This window comes from Punica granatum, chromosome 6, assembly GCF_007655135.1.
Source record: "Punica granatum isolate Tunisia-2019 chromosome 6, ASM765513v2, whole genome shotgun sequence".
Taxonomy (NCBI): domain Eukaryota; kingdom Viridiplantae; phylum Streptophyta; class Magnoliopsida; order Myrtales; family Lythraceae; genus Punica; species Punica granatum.
The window spans coordinates 16,499,725-16,518,129 of NC_045132.1; the positions used below are offsets into that span (position 1 = coordinate 16,499,725).

The window sequence follows — 18,405 nt, forward strand, 5'->3', positions numbered from 1 at the left end:
AAATGGATCATCCCCTCTTGGAAACAATTTGGAATGTCTTTGCGTCGAAGTCTTTGCGCCAGAAATCTCTTTTTCCTCATATGCAACCAAACCCAATCTCCGAGTTCAAAAATCAGTTTATGACGCCCCTTATTGGCGTGTTTTGCATACTGCTCCATTCTTCGCTCAATGTTGAGTCTTGCTTTATCATGAATCTGCTTGACAAATTTAGCTTTCGTTTTGCCATCTAAATTAACATGCTCAGTCGTAAAGGAGATAAATCCAATGGAGTTAAAAGATTAAATCCATAAATAATTTCAAATGGTGAAAATTTAGTAGCAGAATGAACATATCTGTTATAAGCAAACTCAACATGTGATAAACACTATTCCCATGTTTTGATGTTCTTTTTAATGATTGCCCTCAACAAAGTAGATAAAGTCATATTTACTACTCCATTTTGACCATCAGTTTGTGGGTGACAAGTGGTAGAAAACAATAGCTTAGTACTTAACTTACACCATAAAGTCTTTCAAAAATAGCTCAAGAACTTAGCATCTCTATCCGAAACAATTGTTCTAGGCATGCCATGTAATCCTACAATCTCCCTAAAGAACAAATCAGCAACATGCGAAGCATAATCCGTTTTGTGACATGGAATAAAATGTCATCTTATAAAATCTATTCACAACCACAAAAATTGAGAGTGCGTTTAGATTTAGAGTTGAGTTGAATTGAGTTTTGGTTTTAATTGGTTTGTAATGATTGTATTGTTGAATTATGAGAAAAAGTATGAAAAAGTAATAAATAATTGAGAAAAAGTAATGATTAAGTAATGATTGTGTTGTTGAATTGTGAAAAAGTAATGAATATTTAAGAGAATTTAATATTAAAAATTAAATTGAATGGTTAAAAAAAATTTAAAAATGAAAAAAAGTAATGATTGTGATGTTGAATTGAAAATAAGTAGAGTTGAGTTGAGTTGAGTTAAAAAATTTTCAAAAAACAAACACACCCTGAATCTCTCCCACGTTTAGTCCTAGGTAATCCTAACACAAAGTCCATTGAAATATCAATCCAAGGCTCATTAGGAATAGGTAAATGAGTATACAAACTGTTGGGTGCATTCTGGATTTAGCTTGCCTACATGTGACATATCTACCACAAATTCTCTCAACATCTCTTTGCATAAGTGCCCAATAGAAGTGTTCTTGTAAAATAGCTAAAGTCTTTACAATTCCAAAATGTCCCATTAATCCCACACCATGAGATTCATACAATAATAACTCCCTCAAGGAACAATTAGACACGCCACGTCTCTAAAGCTCGAACCAATGCATACAACTTCTTATCATAAGTTGGATAGTTTATGGCTGTCTCGCTTAATTTTTCATTGAAGTAAGCAATTGGTCTTCTTTCCTGTGTAAGAACTGCACCTATATCAATACATGAAATATCATATTCAATCTCAAAAGTTTTTGAAAAGTTAGGTAAATACAATAAAGGAGAGTTGGTCAGCTTCTCTTTGATTAACTGAAACGCCTTATCTTGTTCTTCTCCCTATCTAAATCCAACGTTCTTCTTGATCATTTCAGTAAGTGGTGCGGCTATGCTACTAAAGTCCTTTACGAACCGCCGATAAAAACTAGCAAGTCCATGAAAAATACGAACATTACCTACACTTGTGGGACTCGACCACTCTTGGATTGCGCGTACCTTCTCTTAATCAATCTGTATACCTTGTGCACTAACAATAAATCCCAAAAATACAAGCTTATCGGTGCAAAAAGTACACTTATTCAAATTAGCAAATAACTTTTCCTTCCTAAGCACGTCTAAAACATATTTCAAATGTACCTTATGATCATCTAAGTTTTTGCTATAAACGAGTATATCATCAAAGTAGACAACAACAAATCTACCTATAAATTCACGCAAAACAAGATTCATAAGTCTCATAAAAGTGCTCGAAGCATTAGTCAAACCAAAAGTCATAACTAACCATTCATACTAACCATATTTTGTTTTGAGGAAGTTTTCCATTCATCTCATTCTTTCATTCTAATATGATGACAACCATTCTTTAAATTAATTTTAGAAAATACACAAGAACAATGCAGCTCATCTAACATATCATTTAAGCGAGGAATATGATGATGATACTTTACCGTTATGTTGTTGATTGCTCGGTAATCAACGCACATTCTCCACGTCTCATCCTTCTTAGGTACAAGTATAACCGTAACGGCGCATGGGCTCATGCTCTCCCTCACGTACTCTTTCTCTAACAACTCACTTATCTGCCGTTGAAGCTCCTTTGTCTCATCAGGATTACTCCTATAAGCTAGTCGGTTTGGAATTGTCGTATCGGGAACAAAATCAATTTGATATTTAATCTCTTGGATTGGAGGTAACCTAGGTGGTATTTCCTCAGGAAAAACATCCTCATACTCCTGCAAAAGAGAAACAATAGAACTAGGCAGAGCGATGTCAAGTTCGTTAGTGTTGAAAAATGCATTTTTGTACAAAAGTACAATCACCGACTGATTTGAAAACATTGCTCGCTTAATTTCACTCATTTTTGCATAAAATTCTTTTGTTTTCTCTCTGATTTTCTCTCAATGGCCGAATAATGATTTTTTTCTCTCTCATTTTTCTCGGCCTCTCTCTGATTTTTACTATTTTTCTTCTATTCACTCTCTTTTTGCAATCTCACTTGATCCTCATATACTTGCTGCGGTGTCAATGGTACAAGAGTGATTGATCGTTGATTAAGTACAAAAGAGTATTTGTTTGTAAAGTCATCATGCTTTACACGCCTATCAAATTGCCATGGACGCCCTAACAACAAATGTCCTGCTTGCATGGGTACTACATAACACAACACTTCATCTTCGTATTTACCGATTCGAAATGCAACTAACACATGCTTGTTCACTTTTATCTCATCACTATCATTTAACCATTGCAACTTGTACAGCCTAGGGTGCTTCAACATAGACAGTCCCAATTTTTCCACCATTGTTGTGCTTGCAACATTAGTACAACTACCACCATCAATAATCACACTACATACCTTGTCTTTGACGTAGCACCTAGTGTGAAAGATGTCATCCCGCTGCACTTTTTCAACTCCTTTTGTTTGCAAGTTCAATGCTCTCCTTGCCACCAATGTCAATGCATCAGGGGCTAAATATTTATCCTCGGAAATGTTCTCCAATGGGGGCATGTCATCGGTGTCGGAATCTTCATTATCGGTTACAATCTCACCATTGTGTCGCATCACCATGACCCTCTTGTTTGGGCATTAACTTGCTATGTGTCAAATGTCTTGGTATTTAAAACACTTAATGTCACGATTCCTAGAGGTAGAAGTGTCGGTTTTACCTTGAGGCACGTGGCTAGTTGTTTCTTGCTTTTGCTCGATTTTTGACTTCGACATGGATTACTTCTCATCTTTCTTCCATTAATTTGGTTTTCAAGTGGATGTACTTGGACTTTGACTTGCACATGTACTGTCCCTCCTCTTGAATTGGTTCTCAATCTTGATGGCCATGTGCACTATATCCTCCAACTCCACATAATATTGTAATTCCACGGCATTTTGAATTTCTCGATTCAATCCCGCCAAAAATCTTGCCATAGTAGCCTCCCGATCCTCTTCTACATTTGCTCTAATCATGGCCACTTCCAACTCCTTAAAATATTCCTCTACACTCTGATTACCTTGCCTAAAACTTTGCATCTTATTATACAACTCCCAGTATTAATAACTAAGAACAAATCGTTTCATCATCACCCTTTTCATTTCCTCCCACGTATCTCTATTTCTTCGCCTATTTATCACCAATTGATCCCACCAAACAATTGCATAACCCAAGAATTTAATGGCTGCTAATTTGACTTTTTTAAGCTCGGAATAACTATAACAATCAAATACAAACTCCATCTTTTTCTCCCACTCAAAGTATGTTTCGGGATGACTCTTTTATTAGAACGATGGGATTTTCATCTTAATACTACCCAGGTTATTGTCCTCTCGAGTCCTAGTTTCTCTAAACCGCAATGCACGTCTCCTATTACTAACAACTGAATCTCGATCATCTTTTTCATCAAAACAAGCCCCATAGTTCTCTTCATCTTTAACCCTTACTTCTCTCGGTTGAACTATTTCCCTCCTACACGCATTAGGAGCGTTTCGTGGCTGCTCCACACGTGTGTTCTCCATCTGATCTATTCGTTCATGAACCTGCTCCAACTCTAACCTCATCACACGCCTCATCTCACTCATCATGGCCTCCATAAGTACTTTCAAATCAGTAAATTCCGTAGCACTTTTGGAAATACTATTAGCACTATTGTGAGACATGATTGCTGCAAAATAAAATTAGAAATAAATGACCTCACAATTCTCTTCCTTACGTGTTTACACTAAAAAATGTGAATCACTCTACACTCGTGTTTTCACTAAAAAAAACGTATGTGGCTTTTTAACCCTCTAATGTTCTCACCACTCTTGCATTTTTTCACTCGATAATTCTCTTTCAGTTCTTTTGAAACTAAACAAACAATTCTCCAAAATTTCCAGCAGCAATTCACTAAGAACTCATTAAGAAAAATTAATGGTCAAAGGAACTTTAAGGAAGAAATGAAACAAGAGAAAATGCAACTACTACGAAGGATGAAATATATCAAAATGTTATATGGATGGAAAGAATTTGGATCTAATTAATAACGACAACTTTGTTCTTTTCTTTCAATTTTTTTCAGTTCTTTTTTTTGGCCGAAATTTGTCTTTTGTTTTGTTTTTTCCTTTTTGTTTCTTTTATTTTTTCTGCTAACAATCCACAAAGGACAAACCGGACGGAATGAAATTCAGCAAATTGAAACGAAAAGGATAGGATAAACCTGATTTGGAGCCTAATGCTCTAATACTAAATGATGTGATTCTCGCCAAGAATGATGGGACTGGACAACAAAAAAGGATCCTAAGATCGTTCTATAATCAGAATTGATTGACAAACCTTCGACCCGTTATTTGCGACATAAACAATAACCTTGGTATAACTGACCTCAACCCGTTGTTTATTGCGAAACAAGAACCTTGGTATAGGAAGACGCCACAAACGGTGGTGGAAATCCGTTTGATAAATCGATGATGAATGCCACCAAAATTTCCAATAAATTCGAATTAGCTCTTCAAGAACCAAAGAGAATACTCTCACGATTTTTTAAATGTTCATTCTCTTAAAAATTGACAAGACGAGTATATATATAGACCAAAACTAATCCTAATCTAGCCATATCTCCTCGTAAAGTAAGGAAAACAAAATCTAAAGTATCTAAAGAGATATGACTTAATCTATAAAGATATGAAATCTAAATATTCTTAAAATATCTCCATGAGATTTAAACTTTAAACAAATCTGATGATATATTCTCTTGATTTTCAACAAATATTCTAGAAACTTCTAGAAAATGGCATTATCATGGGATTAATCATCTGCATCATAGACTTAACTGGAATTTTCTAGAACTTGAATCATGTTGATGAATCTTTGTTGATCACATGGTTCATGTCTAATGGGCCTCTACGAATTTGCTTGATCCCAAACCTCTTGAATATGGCCGTAGAGTTCATCTTTAAACTTCTTTACTCATGCTCGTGTAACCGGTCCAATTGGAACTTGAACTAGATCTCTTGAAGTCGTGCTATGATTTGCATCACAAGGAATATAGTCATGAAAAATAGCAGGTGTCCTAGGTCTTGAGGATCTCCTTAAATCAACTTGTTTAGGCCCTGTTTGGATAGTGGGTTAAAATCACCATGATTTTAACTTTAACTTTAACTCTACACTACACAACAAAACACACATTTGAAAAGTCAAACTGGTGGGGCCCATATCTTATTCAAACACACAATCTCATTACACACAATTATCTACTATATCCATTCATTTTATTTATTACTGACTTCATCTTGTTTCCGCTTGCCATATTGCATCTGCAATATGGTTACGTAATGCATCCATTTCCCTGCTTCTCATGTTTCCGTCAACCAGATCTCCAATTAAATGAGGAGGATTTCGGAATTCATCGTAATATTGCCATGCATTTCCATGCTCTGCGAATAATCTGTCGTGATAATTATTAAGGCGAATGAAATTATGCAATACGAAGCATGCAAGAGTAATTTGTCCTTGGCAAACCGGGCCATAATTTGACATTGACCGCAGTATGGCAAATATGCTCTTCAGCACCCCAAAACACCGCTCGATAACATTACGAACGGATGCGTGTCGCTGATTGAATAACTCTTTCTCCGTCGTTGGTGGTGTGTCATACCTCTGCCCTTTGTAAGGAGCCATATAACCGTGAATATTAGGGTATCCCGCATCAACTGCATAATATTGTTCTGCAATATTATAAATATAGATCTAATATATAAGAGTTGTAAAATGTAATTATGGAAATACATATGCGATTGACAAGAAAACATGCGATATGAGTAAGAACTTACCACCATATGGAGCGGGGAATGTCTGCAATGTAGCGACATCGGACAAAATTCTCGAGTCGTGAGCCGAACCCTCCCATCCAGTCACGACATGTGTGAACATCATGTCATGCGAACAAGCGGCGAGAACATTTTGCGTAATCTCGTTATTTCGATCGCAATACGCGTCTCTCACCGATGAAGGAACAGTAGCCGACACGTGTGTTCCATCGATTGCTCCAATGCAATTCTACGAGAATAATGGAAAGAATACGAATTACAAATTAATTGGAAAACTTAACTGCCAAATTAATATCTCAGATGTATGAAAAATACCTTAAAGAATGGGTACCATTTTCGGCATCTCTGAATTTCAGGCTGCACGTCAACGTTCCTCCGTCTTATCTACGTTGGTGACAATGAATGAATTCCTCTAACTATTACCTTGATGAGCCGTGACACCGTCTCCTTAGAATGCTGAAAGCGTTCGGCAACCACAGACAATCGCGTACTATGTGCAACAACCATTAAGAAATGCCGACCATTTCCTCAACGGTTGTACCTTTCCTGGTATTTCTGATTCCACAGTTTGCCCTTAGCGTATCGCACAAGTTATGAAATACGTGAGGGTTCATCCTGAAATTCTCGAAACACCTTGTGTCATTGGCAAGAACTTCCTCTATGTAATGTCTACCTTGTAGTGTTGAGGTTCTACAAGGAATGTTGCGCGGGACATGTTGTTCGGCCGCTGCATTCTCAAGCGCAAGATAAATCCACATAAGCTCATTGTCGTAATCTTCTTCATAACTTGGTTGAGTTTCATTTCACCGTGAATTACCATGTCCTGGCATCGTGCATTCCCTTTTGCTTAGCAGACAATAGTGAGAAACAATATGGCATCAACTACGTAATTTGGATTTATAAGGTGAAACGGAACAAGTTTCAAACAATGTATACGAATGCAAGACCAGTGCACAAACAAAATAGACAAATAGCACAGCATTCACATATAACCAAGGCAAACAATCAAAGCAACGTACTTGCACACACAACAAATATAAAAGGGAAGTGTTTACTTAATGTCATAGCATTTAAACGATACGAAATTATGACAGAGTAGAGGATGCATCATGCCCACTCAAGGGGCAACAAGGCGACGAACCAATGGAAGCCTTGTATCATCGAGCAAGCACATGAACATACGCCTTGTCTGCTCATCCTTGGATAAACAGTCACCGGCCACGAGGTACTCTTCAATGGACAGTTGTGGACGCAAATCATTCAGTACAGCCATCGACTCCTCGATAGAACCCGCAGCTGGTTTCTCGGGGCTCGTCACGGATTTACTTCTCTTCGATGTCGGAGGGGTACAATTTCTCTCCTTCTCCCTCCTGCTCATATTGCACTTCAACATGTCGAGGCACTCTTGCAATCGGGAGTCAGCGTTGGAACTCCTTCTACGCACTTGACGACGGGACGCTATAACAACAGGTTCGGTAACCTCATGGACCGGGTCATCACTATCGCCGGAGCCCTCTTCAAGATTGACTGGTTCTTTTCCCCGACTTGTCGCTGCTGCTAGGAAGTCCTCTTCCATGCGTGCATAAGTTGCTGGGCTCTTTGGTGGTTCTGCAGACGAAATACGTAACGCACTTGTTGCTGTCTTAGATCTGAACAACTCATTTAATGAGTTGTAATGCTTGCAGCCTTTGGCTTGGAAACTCTTGTACCCACTGTTCTTCTGCATGTAAATAAAAATGAACAGTTGCGCAGTAACAACTTACAGTAAAAACATACAAAATGGAAAGAGCAAGAAACACAGGTTATTATTATTATTATACCTTAATAAATTTGTCCCACACATCAGCACTCGCCTTTACGGTGTTGGTTGTCTCATCCCAACCGACACCAATGTGCGAAACAAGCTCAGTGAACTGCGTGTATTGGGTCCGCAGCCTGCGAAGCTTCTGCTGCAACTTCTTGCTGCCGAGAGTGGTGCTTGGAAATTGCTCTTCCAGCTCCTTATTCATTTGTTCCCAATCCTTTCCTTTCCAAGATGTAGTATGCGTCCTTATGAACTTCTCGAGTAACACGTCAATGAATGCACTCTCCAATGCATCTGTCCACTCAAGTATGCCATCACCCTTGGGGGCCATCTCTTTCTAAATGCTGCAGCAAAAACTTACAAACCCACGCACGTAACTACCATTATGAAACCACGAACTGTTCAGCGCAAATATCAGTCCAATGCAGTATAGATCAGATTCACACGCAGCTTGCCAAGAAGGGAGTCCACAACGGTAAAGCAGCAAAGTCGTGATAATTGCAGTATGGCAAATGCAAATACATAACGGTACCTAAGTCTAAGATAAGCGAAACACAGCTGCCAAGAAACACAAGTCATACTCTACTGCTCATACAACACGCGAAGTGAAATCGGAGTACAACAAAAAACAAATGCATCATGAACCATCCGTAAGTTACAACAAGTTTCGATCAGTACAATTTCTGTACTGCATTTCATCGAACAAATGCAGGACAGATCAGCGAAACAGAGCTGCCAAGAAACCAAACTTTCATACTGTACTGCTCATATAAAAGCGAAGTGAAATCGGAGTACAACAAAAAATAAACGAACTGAACAATCCGAGAGACAAGTTTCGATCAAGCACAATATTAGTCCAATTCAGCGAACACAAGGAGTACATATCAGCGAAACACAGTTGCCAAGAAACACAGGTCATACTCTACTGCTCATACAACACGCGAAGTGAAATTGGAGTACAACAAAAATCAAAAGCATCATGAACCATCCGTAAGTTACAACAAGTTTCGATCAGTACAATTTCTGTACTGCATTTCATCGAACAAATGCAGAACAGATCAGCGAAACAAAGCTACCAAGAAACCAAACTTTCATACTGTACTACTCATATAAAAGCGAAGTGAAATCGGAGTACAACAAAAAACAAACGAACTGAACCATCCGTAAGTTATAACAAGTTTCGATCAAACACTTTCTCACATACATTTCATCGAACAACTAATGTACATATCAGATTGAGTTCTGTGTTAAGCAACCAACGGCGGTAATAAACACAAAGTGACATGAAATTGGTCCAACAAATTCACCAAACAAATGCAATACATAACAATCCAACGGAAATTAACAAAAAAATCGACCCATGCTTCGACCCTCAGTAACGGCATTGACATTCTCGAAACCCTAACCAGGAATTCAACTGAACAATTCAAATTGGACATGAAATAGGTCGCAGAAATTACCTATAATGTCGATGTGGAAGTTGGAAGTGAGCTCAGGCACTTCTTAAAAAGAGAAAGAACTGGTAGGGGACCGGCTTTGTTCGTAATATTGGAACTGATGCACTGCCGACACGATGCGATATGAGTAGGTGTAGGGGCTACTCTTTCTCGCATAGGACAAGCACGGTAGAACAGATTCGACTCGTTAACCTTGAGATGTCGAGCAGAGGAGGAAGAAGGATGGGGGGCCGGCGTTGTGTCGCAGGGGAAGAAGACGGTTGCAAAGGGGGGGGCGGTCCTCCGTCTTTTGCCAAGAACGGCATTGAAAGTTAAGGGGACAGATGAAGGGGGCCCACAACGGTAATAAAGCTCTTTTGTCTTCTTCCTCAGTTAAAATCAAAGTTAAAGTTTTGTGACTTTAACTCCGAATCCAAACGGCCCGTTAGTGTCCTAAATAGAACTAGTTGGCTCTTCTGGTTAAACCATAACTTTAGTAGGAGCAATTTTCTCCTGATTTGGTTGCTTTCTATGATCAACCAATCGATTATACCTTAATGCAACCAAAGGTATTATAGGTACGGGAACATTTTCTTGAGCTTCCTCAAACTCAATAGTTCGAGTACCATTACACTCACTAGTTTCAACATCCTTAAGAAATCTTGCATTATTTGATTCAACAATTCGGGGGCTGTGTGAAAGGCAATAGAACCTCAAGCTCTTCAATAGCTAATGAAAAAGCCGCTAATGGTCCTTGTGTCCAATTTCTTTATGTAAGGATTATACACCCTTACTTCATCAAGACAACCCCATACGTGTGAATGATTCATACTAGGTTTCAATCGCACTAGATCTCAAAATGTGCTTTAGGCATTGTCTTGGTAGGAACCTTATTCAATGTATATACTGCGGTTTTCAAGGCTTCACTCCATAATGATAATGACAACTCAAAATGGGCAATCATGCTTCTTACCATATCCATAAGCGTTCTATTTCTCCTTTCAACAATCCCATTTTGCTATGGTATGTCAGGCATTGTGTATTGGGAAATTATACCTTCACTTTCGAGGAATTTTGCAAATGGACCGCTCTTTTGTCCATTCTCTGTATATCGCCCGTAGTACTCCCCACCCCTATCAGATCTAACGATCATGATTTTCTAGTCCTTCTATTTCTCTACTTCTGCCTTAAACGATTGGAAAGTATCAAGAGCTTCTACGTTTTCATTTATAAGATAGATATACATATATTTGGAATGGTCATCAATAAAGCAAATAAAATATCTCTGACCATTAAAACAAGGGGTAGGAAATGGACCGCAGATATTGTATATATGATTTCGAGAAACTCAGAACTCCTTCAAGGACCCTTGGATGTCTTGTTAGTCTGCTTTCCCTTTATGCAGTGCACACAAGTCTTAAAGTCGGTATCGTCTAGAGTCTCTACGACTCCTGCCTTTACCAATCTCTTAATCCTGTATAAAGAGATATGTCCCAACCTCTTATGCTAAGTAGAGAGGAAATTTCATCCATAATATTTCCCATAATACCAACAGTCGTATGAAAACATAAATAATTCTGTTCAAAATCGAGATGTAAATCAACTTTAAAGAGATTATCAATCATGGTACCACTACTAATAACATAATTATTTCTAAAAATAGTCAATTTATTCTTAAATAGAAACTTGTAGAGTGTGTTTGGTAATGGAGTGAAGTTATGATTTCGTTTGATAACAAACTTTTTTAAAATTTCAAAACGACCCAAAGTTTTAAGATTTTTCAAAATGTGTCCCATCATCTATCTCTCCCTTCTCCACTTTTTCTCTCTTATGCAAGTTCTCTCTCTCGTCATCTCCCCGATTGATAATCTGAAGATCGGGGATGGCTAGCCTTCAATCGCGATCGTGGAGCGTTTCCAGATCCTAGGGTTTTAGGGTTGGCAATAGAGTGAGGGAGGAAATTTAAAGATCGAGGATGGGTCTTCGTCTTCTTCGCTGGTGTGATAGAGACTTCCTCGAGCTTGACAATGGGGGCGACCCGAGCACTGATGTCCTCGTCATCGGCGGCGGCGGCATCCTCTTCTTCCCTGTGCTCATGCTCCTGTTCCTGTTCGGTGCTAGCCATATTGAAGAATGATGGAGCAAACTCTACAGTGAGAAATGGAGTGCAAGAAAGCCAACCGAGGGCTCGATTTGATCGAGAAAGAGAGAGAAAGAAAGAAAGAAAGAAAGGGCGGTGTCAGGGCAGATCTCGTCGAGTCGAAAGAGAGGGCGGGCTCGAGGTGGATCTTGCTGAGTCGAAGGAGAGGTCGGGATGATGAACCAGGGGGAAGAGAAGATGATGAACAATGAACGTGTAGAGGAAAGAAGAGGGTGGGGCAAAATTGAAAAATTGTTGTATTTGATATTAGAGTTGAGTTGAGTTACGTTTTGGTTTTAATTGGTTTGTAATAATTGTATTGTTGAATTATGAGAAGATGTGTGAAAAAACAATGAATAGAGAAAGTAATGATTGTGCTGTTGAATTGTGGAAAAAAGTAATTAATAGTTGAGAAAATTTAGTATTAAAAATTGAATTGAATGGTTAAAAATATTGAAGAAAAAGGAAAAAGTAATAATTGTGTTATTGAATTGAAGATAAGTGGAGTTGAGTTGAAAAAAAATTTTAAAGCCAAACAGGCCATAATATCTAGGTCGTTTTAAAATTTTAAGTTTGTAGTAGAGTTAAAAAAAAGTGTAACTCTGTTTCTAAACAAAGTATTAGTAGCTATAAGAATGATATATTATGTGGATTAACCTAAAACTAAACACTCAATCTGCGTGTTGCGCAAGCGTTTGCATTTTTTATTTTTATAATTAATCTTTCATAAATTGAATTTATAAAAATGAATTTATTACACAAATAAACACAATCAAATGTCCTGAAACATGTATATTTTTCCTAGGAATGCTCCCGTGAACCAAAGGGAGTGCAAAACAAAGTGTATATTGATTGTGACAGCTCATAGGATCACAATATATTATGCCCTGTTTGGATTCCCAAACAAAAAATTTTAACTTTAACTTTAACTTTAACTCAACACAATACACAACAAAAACACAATTTTAACTTTAACTTTAACTCAACACACTACACAACAAAAATACACGTTTCTCAAATCAAATTTATAATCACATCTCATTTGTCCTTTTCCACAATCAAAATCAAAATCGAAATCAATATTAAAATTACTTTAACTCTGAATCCAAACGCACCATTAATGTTCAGAAGGGGAGACTCGAAGGAACAATCATTGAGAAGTTTAAGAACGACTCAAACTGCTTATGAATTAAGCTCTTATTGAGAGGAGTCTGAGTTAATATATATACAAGTTGCACATATAGCTAAGCAAGCTATGAATTAGGGCATTAGCTAGTATCTCTAAAGGGAAATGATGACATGGTCTTATCAAAGGATGTCAATTTTTTTTATGATCTTTTTCTTAGTCGAACTCTCGTGAATGGAGAAAATTTATGATTGAAATAGTTTTACCCCTTCAGGCTGACCCGATTCGAATTGAATTATCGGGACTCGTTGACCTTTTGGATACTATAATGTACATCGAAAAAAGAAAATCAGAGTCATTTGGAAAATTACAAAAAAGTTGATAATTCTAATAAATCATTAAAAAAAAGTTGTTCCAATGAATTTTCCCATTTATCATATAATATACATATATATATAGACACATATAAGTTGATACAAAATGAAATATTTATCGCAACAATATATCTATTTGAATTAATTTTAGGGACTCGAAGAGCCAGGCATTCACAAGTTGAGAAAATGCTTGAAGAGCTTATGTAAAAGCTTCTCAATGCATGGACGGAGAGCTCTCATTGCAAGAGCGTAAATTAAATACCTATAATAACTATGATATAGATGCTAGCATTTAAAGGGATTTAAGGAACTTAAAATTTCAGAAATTTTCATTTAATGAATGACATTACTATTTGTTAAATATGGGGTAAATTACAAAAAAAAACTCAAGTTTTGTAAAATGTCTCAATTTTGTCCTAAATTTTGTTTTGTAACAAAAAAAACCATAAGTTTTCTAAAATGTCTCAAAAATGACCTCCGTTATAACTTCCGTCAATTTTTGTTACTGATGGTGGGTCCCTTTAACAGTCCACGTAGGTCACACGAAGGCTAGTGGGTCCCTTTAACAGTCCACTTAGGTCACACGTAGGCAAAAATTGACGAAAGTTATAACGGAAGTCATTTTTGAGACATTTTAGAAAACTTATGGTTTTTTTTGTTACAAAACAAAATTTAGGACAAAATTGAGACATTTTACAAAATTTGGGTTTTTTTTTGTAATTTGCCCATTAAATATGTGATATTTTATAGTTTATTTTTAGATTGAATATTTAAATGAAATGTAATTTCATATATAAGTATACAAGTTCTTTTGTGGTGTGCATATTTTGCATATAAAAGTAATCGAGAATAAGATAGCTCGAAATATGGCGCATATCACAAACTAACAAAAAGCTAGTTATATATAAATAAATTTATCTGAAACATAAACTCTACGAATTTACGATACGTGTTTAAGATACAAGTTTATAGGGCATCCACTGGGTTTACTTAGACTCTCGAACTTGACAACCTTGCTCACTAGCAATTTCCCATACCCACACGTTCGCCTTTACATTTTCTTTTTCTTTTATCATTCGATTTTCCTTTTTAATCTTCCGCTCCAACTATTTCCTTTCATTTTTAACCCTTATACTTCTCTGTTATCTTACAGATTACCCCCATCGTAAATTATTAGAAAAATATTATTGACGTGTGCTCAATATGTGAAAATAAGATTTTATAGATAACTCTAAATTCCAAGGCATAATTATGTCCGCGCGGAGGAGGTCGATGCTCCAGTAGGAGTTTAGTGAAACACAAAGTTTGGGGATCACTGGAGGAGTCCTAGCGAAGTTGAGGGGTAGAATTCCTTTCAAATATAACTACAGGGGTCAAATTGTAAAAACATTTTCTCTCCTTTTTCTTTTCCCTTCTCTTCGACGCCTCCTCCCGAGTCCCGACTGAAACTGCCTTTCTCAACCCCTTCCAACCGATTTGATTCCCATTTCCTGGTCACATCAATGGCGGACGACTCTCTTGCGATCGAGAGGAAAGACGAGGACTTCGGCAAGTGCAAATATGGGTGAGAACTGAGCTGCTGCTGCTTCCGTTACTCGATCGTTTTCACAGATTATTTAGTTTGATTCGATGTTTATATCCTCTATTTCGCCTGCTTGATTCACTTTTTTTTTCCCTGCTCATTCTGGGGTTTCTTCTCAGTTGCGAGCACTACCGGAGACGCTGCAGGATTCGAGCCCCCTGCTGCAATCAAGTGTTCACTTGCCGCCACTGCCACAACGAGGCGACGGTAAAACCTATGGATCATGTCAACTGATGCCCCTTTTTCTTCTTTAAATAAATTGGTCGTTGACGTGTTTGTTTCGTCATGGTCAGAGCTCGTTGAGCAACCCCAAAGATCATCATGAGCTCGTCAGGCATGAAGTTAAACAAGTTCGTATTCCTGATCAATTTCTTCCTCCCCCGTTTCTTCATAAGTATTTTGTTATGCCGAGATTTCAAAGTTATGATTTTGGCTCGAATGTTTCAGGTCATATGTGCTGTCTGTGATACTGAGCAGGAGGTACTTGTACTCTGCGTGTCTGCGTGCATATGTATGCATTATGTTATCACTCTAAAATCTGTCCAGGGTTGCTATAGGCTAAGGACTTGGCAATATTTTCTCCAATCAGGTTGCTCGGGTTTGCTCCAACTGTGGTGTCAACATGGGAGAATATTTCTGCAGCATTTGCAAATTCTATGATGACGAGGTAATCTTTAACGTAGTATATGCGGTATATTAGTCCTTTTGAATGTCTTGTGCTTTTCTTGTTAATTTGGATTTGTGTGCGTTACCATTTTTTTTTTTAAATAACTAAGGATAGAATCAATTATTGAGTGGATGTTTGTAACTTGTTGCAGACAGCGAAACAGCAGTTTCATTGTGACGAATGTGGAATTTGTAGGTAAGCGAGGTCATACTTGAAGTGAAAAGGTTTTGTCTCACTTTATTAGAAAGTTATTAGATCTAAATTGTGCTTTTTGTGGTCCTCTGCATCAGAGTTGGTGGTCGCGAGAATTTCTTCCACTGCCCAACATGTGGTAAGCCATTATTTTTTCTTACTTCTATTTTAAGTAAGAATCCTTTTTAACTTCATGGCCGCCCAACTTTTTGTTTTAGCATTTCAATGGATGTTACCAAATTCTGCACGGACTTGATAGAAGCATTTATTGTGCTCGTTAAGGAGAGCAAAGCCTTTTAAAGGGTTGTCGTTTATGATTTCCTTTTACAAGCGAAAAGAGTTTGGGTTCTGCCACAGTGAAGGTGATGAAAGTTTTGACTCATGAATTTTGATATCCTCTGAGGGCTATAAGCTGTTAGTGCTCATAATTTTATTTATATGATTTTGGTGGAATTTTCACTTGCATATCTGCTTATGTTTTGACAAGTCTAGTTTGTTTTATCTGCTCAATTGTATCTCGTTAGTTTATTCATAGACTTCCCGGATAAGGATCAGTTCTCCATCATTTGGGAAAGGCTTTCTGTCATTTCAAAATTTTCATGGTTTGGATGTTGTCTACATTTTCCTGATTGAGTCCTTTCTGCTTGTATAGGATCTTGCTATACAATATCATTGCGCGATAATCACCTATGTGTAGAAAATTCTATGAAGGGCCACTGCCCAGTATGCTATGAGGTTTGTTCCTTACCTCAATAACTGTTACAAGTTTAGTACTGATTGTCATTGTTAATAACATGAATTTGTAACATCCTGAAACTGTCCTGGCATGGCAGTATCTATTTGACTCAGTTAAGGGGACATCTATCTTGAAGTGCGGACACACAATACACATGGATTGCCTTCGTGAAATGGCAATGCAGAATCAGTAACTTTTCTCTCTATAGCAGTCGATGTTGATTATCCATCTAGTAAAAATCAATCAATTATTAACGTTTTCTTCCAAATTACACAGGTATCGCTGTCCGCTTTGCTCCAAGGCAGCTGTAAACATGTCCGACAACTGGAGAATGTTAGATGATGAGGTAATGAAAAATTTGAGCATGTCTGTGGTTTTTAATTATGCATATTGTCCATGTAATTTTCAATGTCATGAAGTACCAATTTTTTTGCAATACTTCTATAACAGAAGATTGGGAATTTTTACCCTTGAATTCTCAGAAGTTTCACAGATCTCTTCTACTCTGAGTTAGCCTATATGGACATTTTGACCGTTTGGAATAATAATAATTGCTGTAAGGGTTTGGTTCCTGATTATTTCATCTGATTCATTCTGTTCTGGTGATCTTTCTGGTCAGTAGATTGCAGCTACACCAATGCCTGAGGAATACCGATTTGAGGTGATATTCTCCTGTCACTTGATCTTTGCTCTGTTGAAACATGTTATTATTTCCTTTAGCCTCGTTACCATTGGGTGCTGTGAACTCTTTTTGAAATCTTGCTTATAGCACAGGGCCATATCTTCAGCTTAGTTGAAAGATATTTCAAATCAATGCTGGCTCAAAAGTTTATTTTTCTTTCGCTGCTGTTATTAGAAAATGATAGAATGCACACGGCAATCACCTGATAACGACTTCAATATCATCATGATTCACAAAACAGTTTCTTAGACAGATCTCACTGTTTCTATGTAATTAGATATTGTTTTTCTTAACAACACCAGTTTTAACATTTTAGAGCATCCACTACGAAACTTCGGGTCATGTCTGGCTCCCATTAAGACCAGCATAAATAAGAAAATTGGAATCTTCTAAAGAAGGTGGTTTAAATTCGCAGGTCTCTATTCTTTGCAATGAGTGCAATACAACCGGCAAGGCTCCATTTCACATCTTTGGTCTCAAGTGCAGCCACTGCAGGTCTTACAACACCCGCAGGATTTCAGCTGTAGAACAGCCTGATGTTGCGACTGTTCCATCTGAAGAGGAACATGAAGACTGAGATAGGTTGCCTGATGAAAAGAATTGGCCAACTCGTGCTACACATTTTATTCACCCACAGATTTTTCCTCTAGGTAACTTTGTTCCTTTGAATAGTAGTGACCCTGTTTGTATTACATTGAATTTGCTTAAACGCTCTGGTGGAGGAACTTTTAAATCCTTCCGAACCGGTAGATTTAATGATCTGGACCTGAACAGGGGCATCTGCAGGTTACTGAGAAGCAGGTCTATTCCTTTTGCTTATTAATAGTTCATGACGTTCGAACGTCAAAAGGTCGTTTGAGAATCCTATCCTATCATCATTAATGCTGGTATTGTACAATAATCCTGTCATCACAAGTGCTGGCATTGTATCAAGGCTGGCCGCTCGCAGATACTCCAGTAATCTGTTACCTGGAGTGCTCCGGGTCAGGCATGTACCCTGTAAATAGTGTCGATTTCTTCCGACGGGGTGAGTGATTTGTTGGATAGGAATTCAGCGAATTAAAATTGGCAAAGAATTGAAAATGAGGGGACAAGGATTGATAGCGGTTCGACTTTGTATTTTGTTTGGTTATCGAATATTAAAACTCAAAATACCCTGTGAAATTAAGA

At 37.6% G+C, this 18,405-nt stretch overlaps 2 protein-coding genes across 3 annotated transcripts; one reads left to right on the plus strand and one right to left on the minus strand.

Moving 5' to 3' along the window:
- Positions 1-1,897: 1,897 nt before the first annotated feature.
- Positions 1,898-8,631, minus strand: LOC116212200. Its single transcript, XM_031546770.1, has 8 exons — positions 8,317-8,631; positions 7,638-8,216; positions 7,170-7,223; positions 6,812-6,880; positions 6,500-6,725; positions 6,189-6,379; positions 2,257-2,432; positions 1,898-1,901 (listed from the first exon to the last, which is right to left on the minus strand). The coding sequence occupies exons 1-8, from the start codon at positions 8,629-8,631 to the stop codon at positions 1,898-1,900; spliced, it is 1,614 nt and encodes a 537-aa protein (XP_031402630.1).
- Positions 8,632-14,779: 6,148 nt separating this feature from the next.
- On the plus strand, positions 14,780-18,100 carry LOC116212524 (E3 ubiquitin-protein ligase MIEL1). 2 transcript variants are annotated; one of them, XM_031547182.1, is made up of 12 exons: positions 14,780-14,940; positions 15,078-15,165; positions 15,252-15,308; positions 15,406-15,438; positions 15,548-15,625; positions 15,777-15,820; positions 15,916-15,956; positions 16,470-16,552; positions 16,651-16,742; positions 16,830-16,899; positions 17,176-17,214; positions 17,651-18,100. In XM_031547182.1, the coding sequence occupies exons 1-12, from the start codon at positions 14,879-14,881 to the stop codon at positions 17,810-17,812; spliced, it is 849 nt and encodes a 282-aa protein (XP_031403042.1). In that variant the 5' UTR covers positions 14,780-14,878; the 3' UTR covers positions 17,813-18,100. The 2 variants fall into 2 exon arrangements, with proteins under 2 accessions (XP_031403042.1, XP_031403043.1); XM_031547183.1 differs by having other exon boundaries at positions 17,173-17,214; positions 17,651-17,750.
- Positions 18,101-18,405: the final 305 nt, after the last annotated feature.

Bases quoted from the DNA above. Each gene is read 5' to 3' on its own strand.
- LOC116212524 (XM_031547182.1), top strand. From the start codon at position 14,879: ATGGCGGACGACTCTCTTGCGATCGAGAGGAAAGACGAGGACTTCGGC. The intron at 15,626-15,776 runs GTAATCTTTAAC...AACTTGTTGCAG, and splicing joins GCAAATTCTATGATGACGAG to ACAGCGAAACAGCAGTTTCA. The intron at 16,553-16,650 runs GTTTGTTCCTTA...CTGGCATGGCAG, and splicing joins ACTGCCCAGTATGCTATGAG to TATCTATTTGACTCAGTTAA.
- LOC116212200 (XM_031546770.1), bottom strand. From the start codon at position 8,631: ATGGCCCCCAAGGGTGATGGCATACTTGAGTGGACAGATGCATTGGAG. The intron at 7,224-7,637 runs GTTCGTCGCCTT...TTGAGAATGCAG, and splicing joins ATGATACAAGGCTTCCATTG to CGGCCGAACAACATGTCCCG. The intron at 6,380-6,499 runs GTAAGTTCTTAC...AATATTATGCAG, and splicing joins ATTCCCCGCTCCATATGGTG to TTGATGCGGGATACCCTAAT.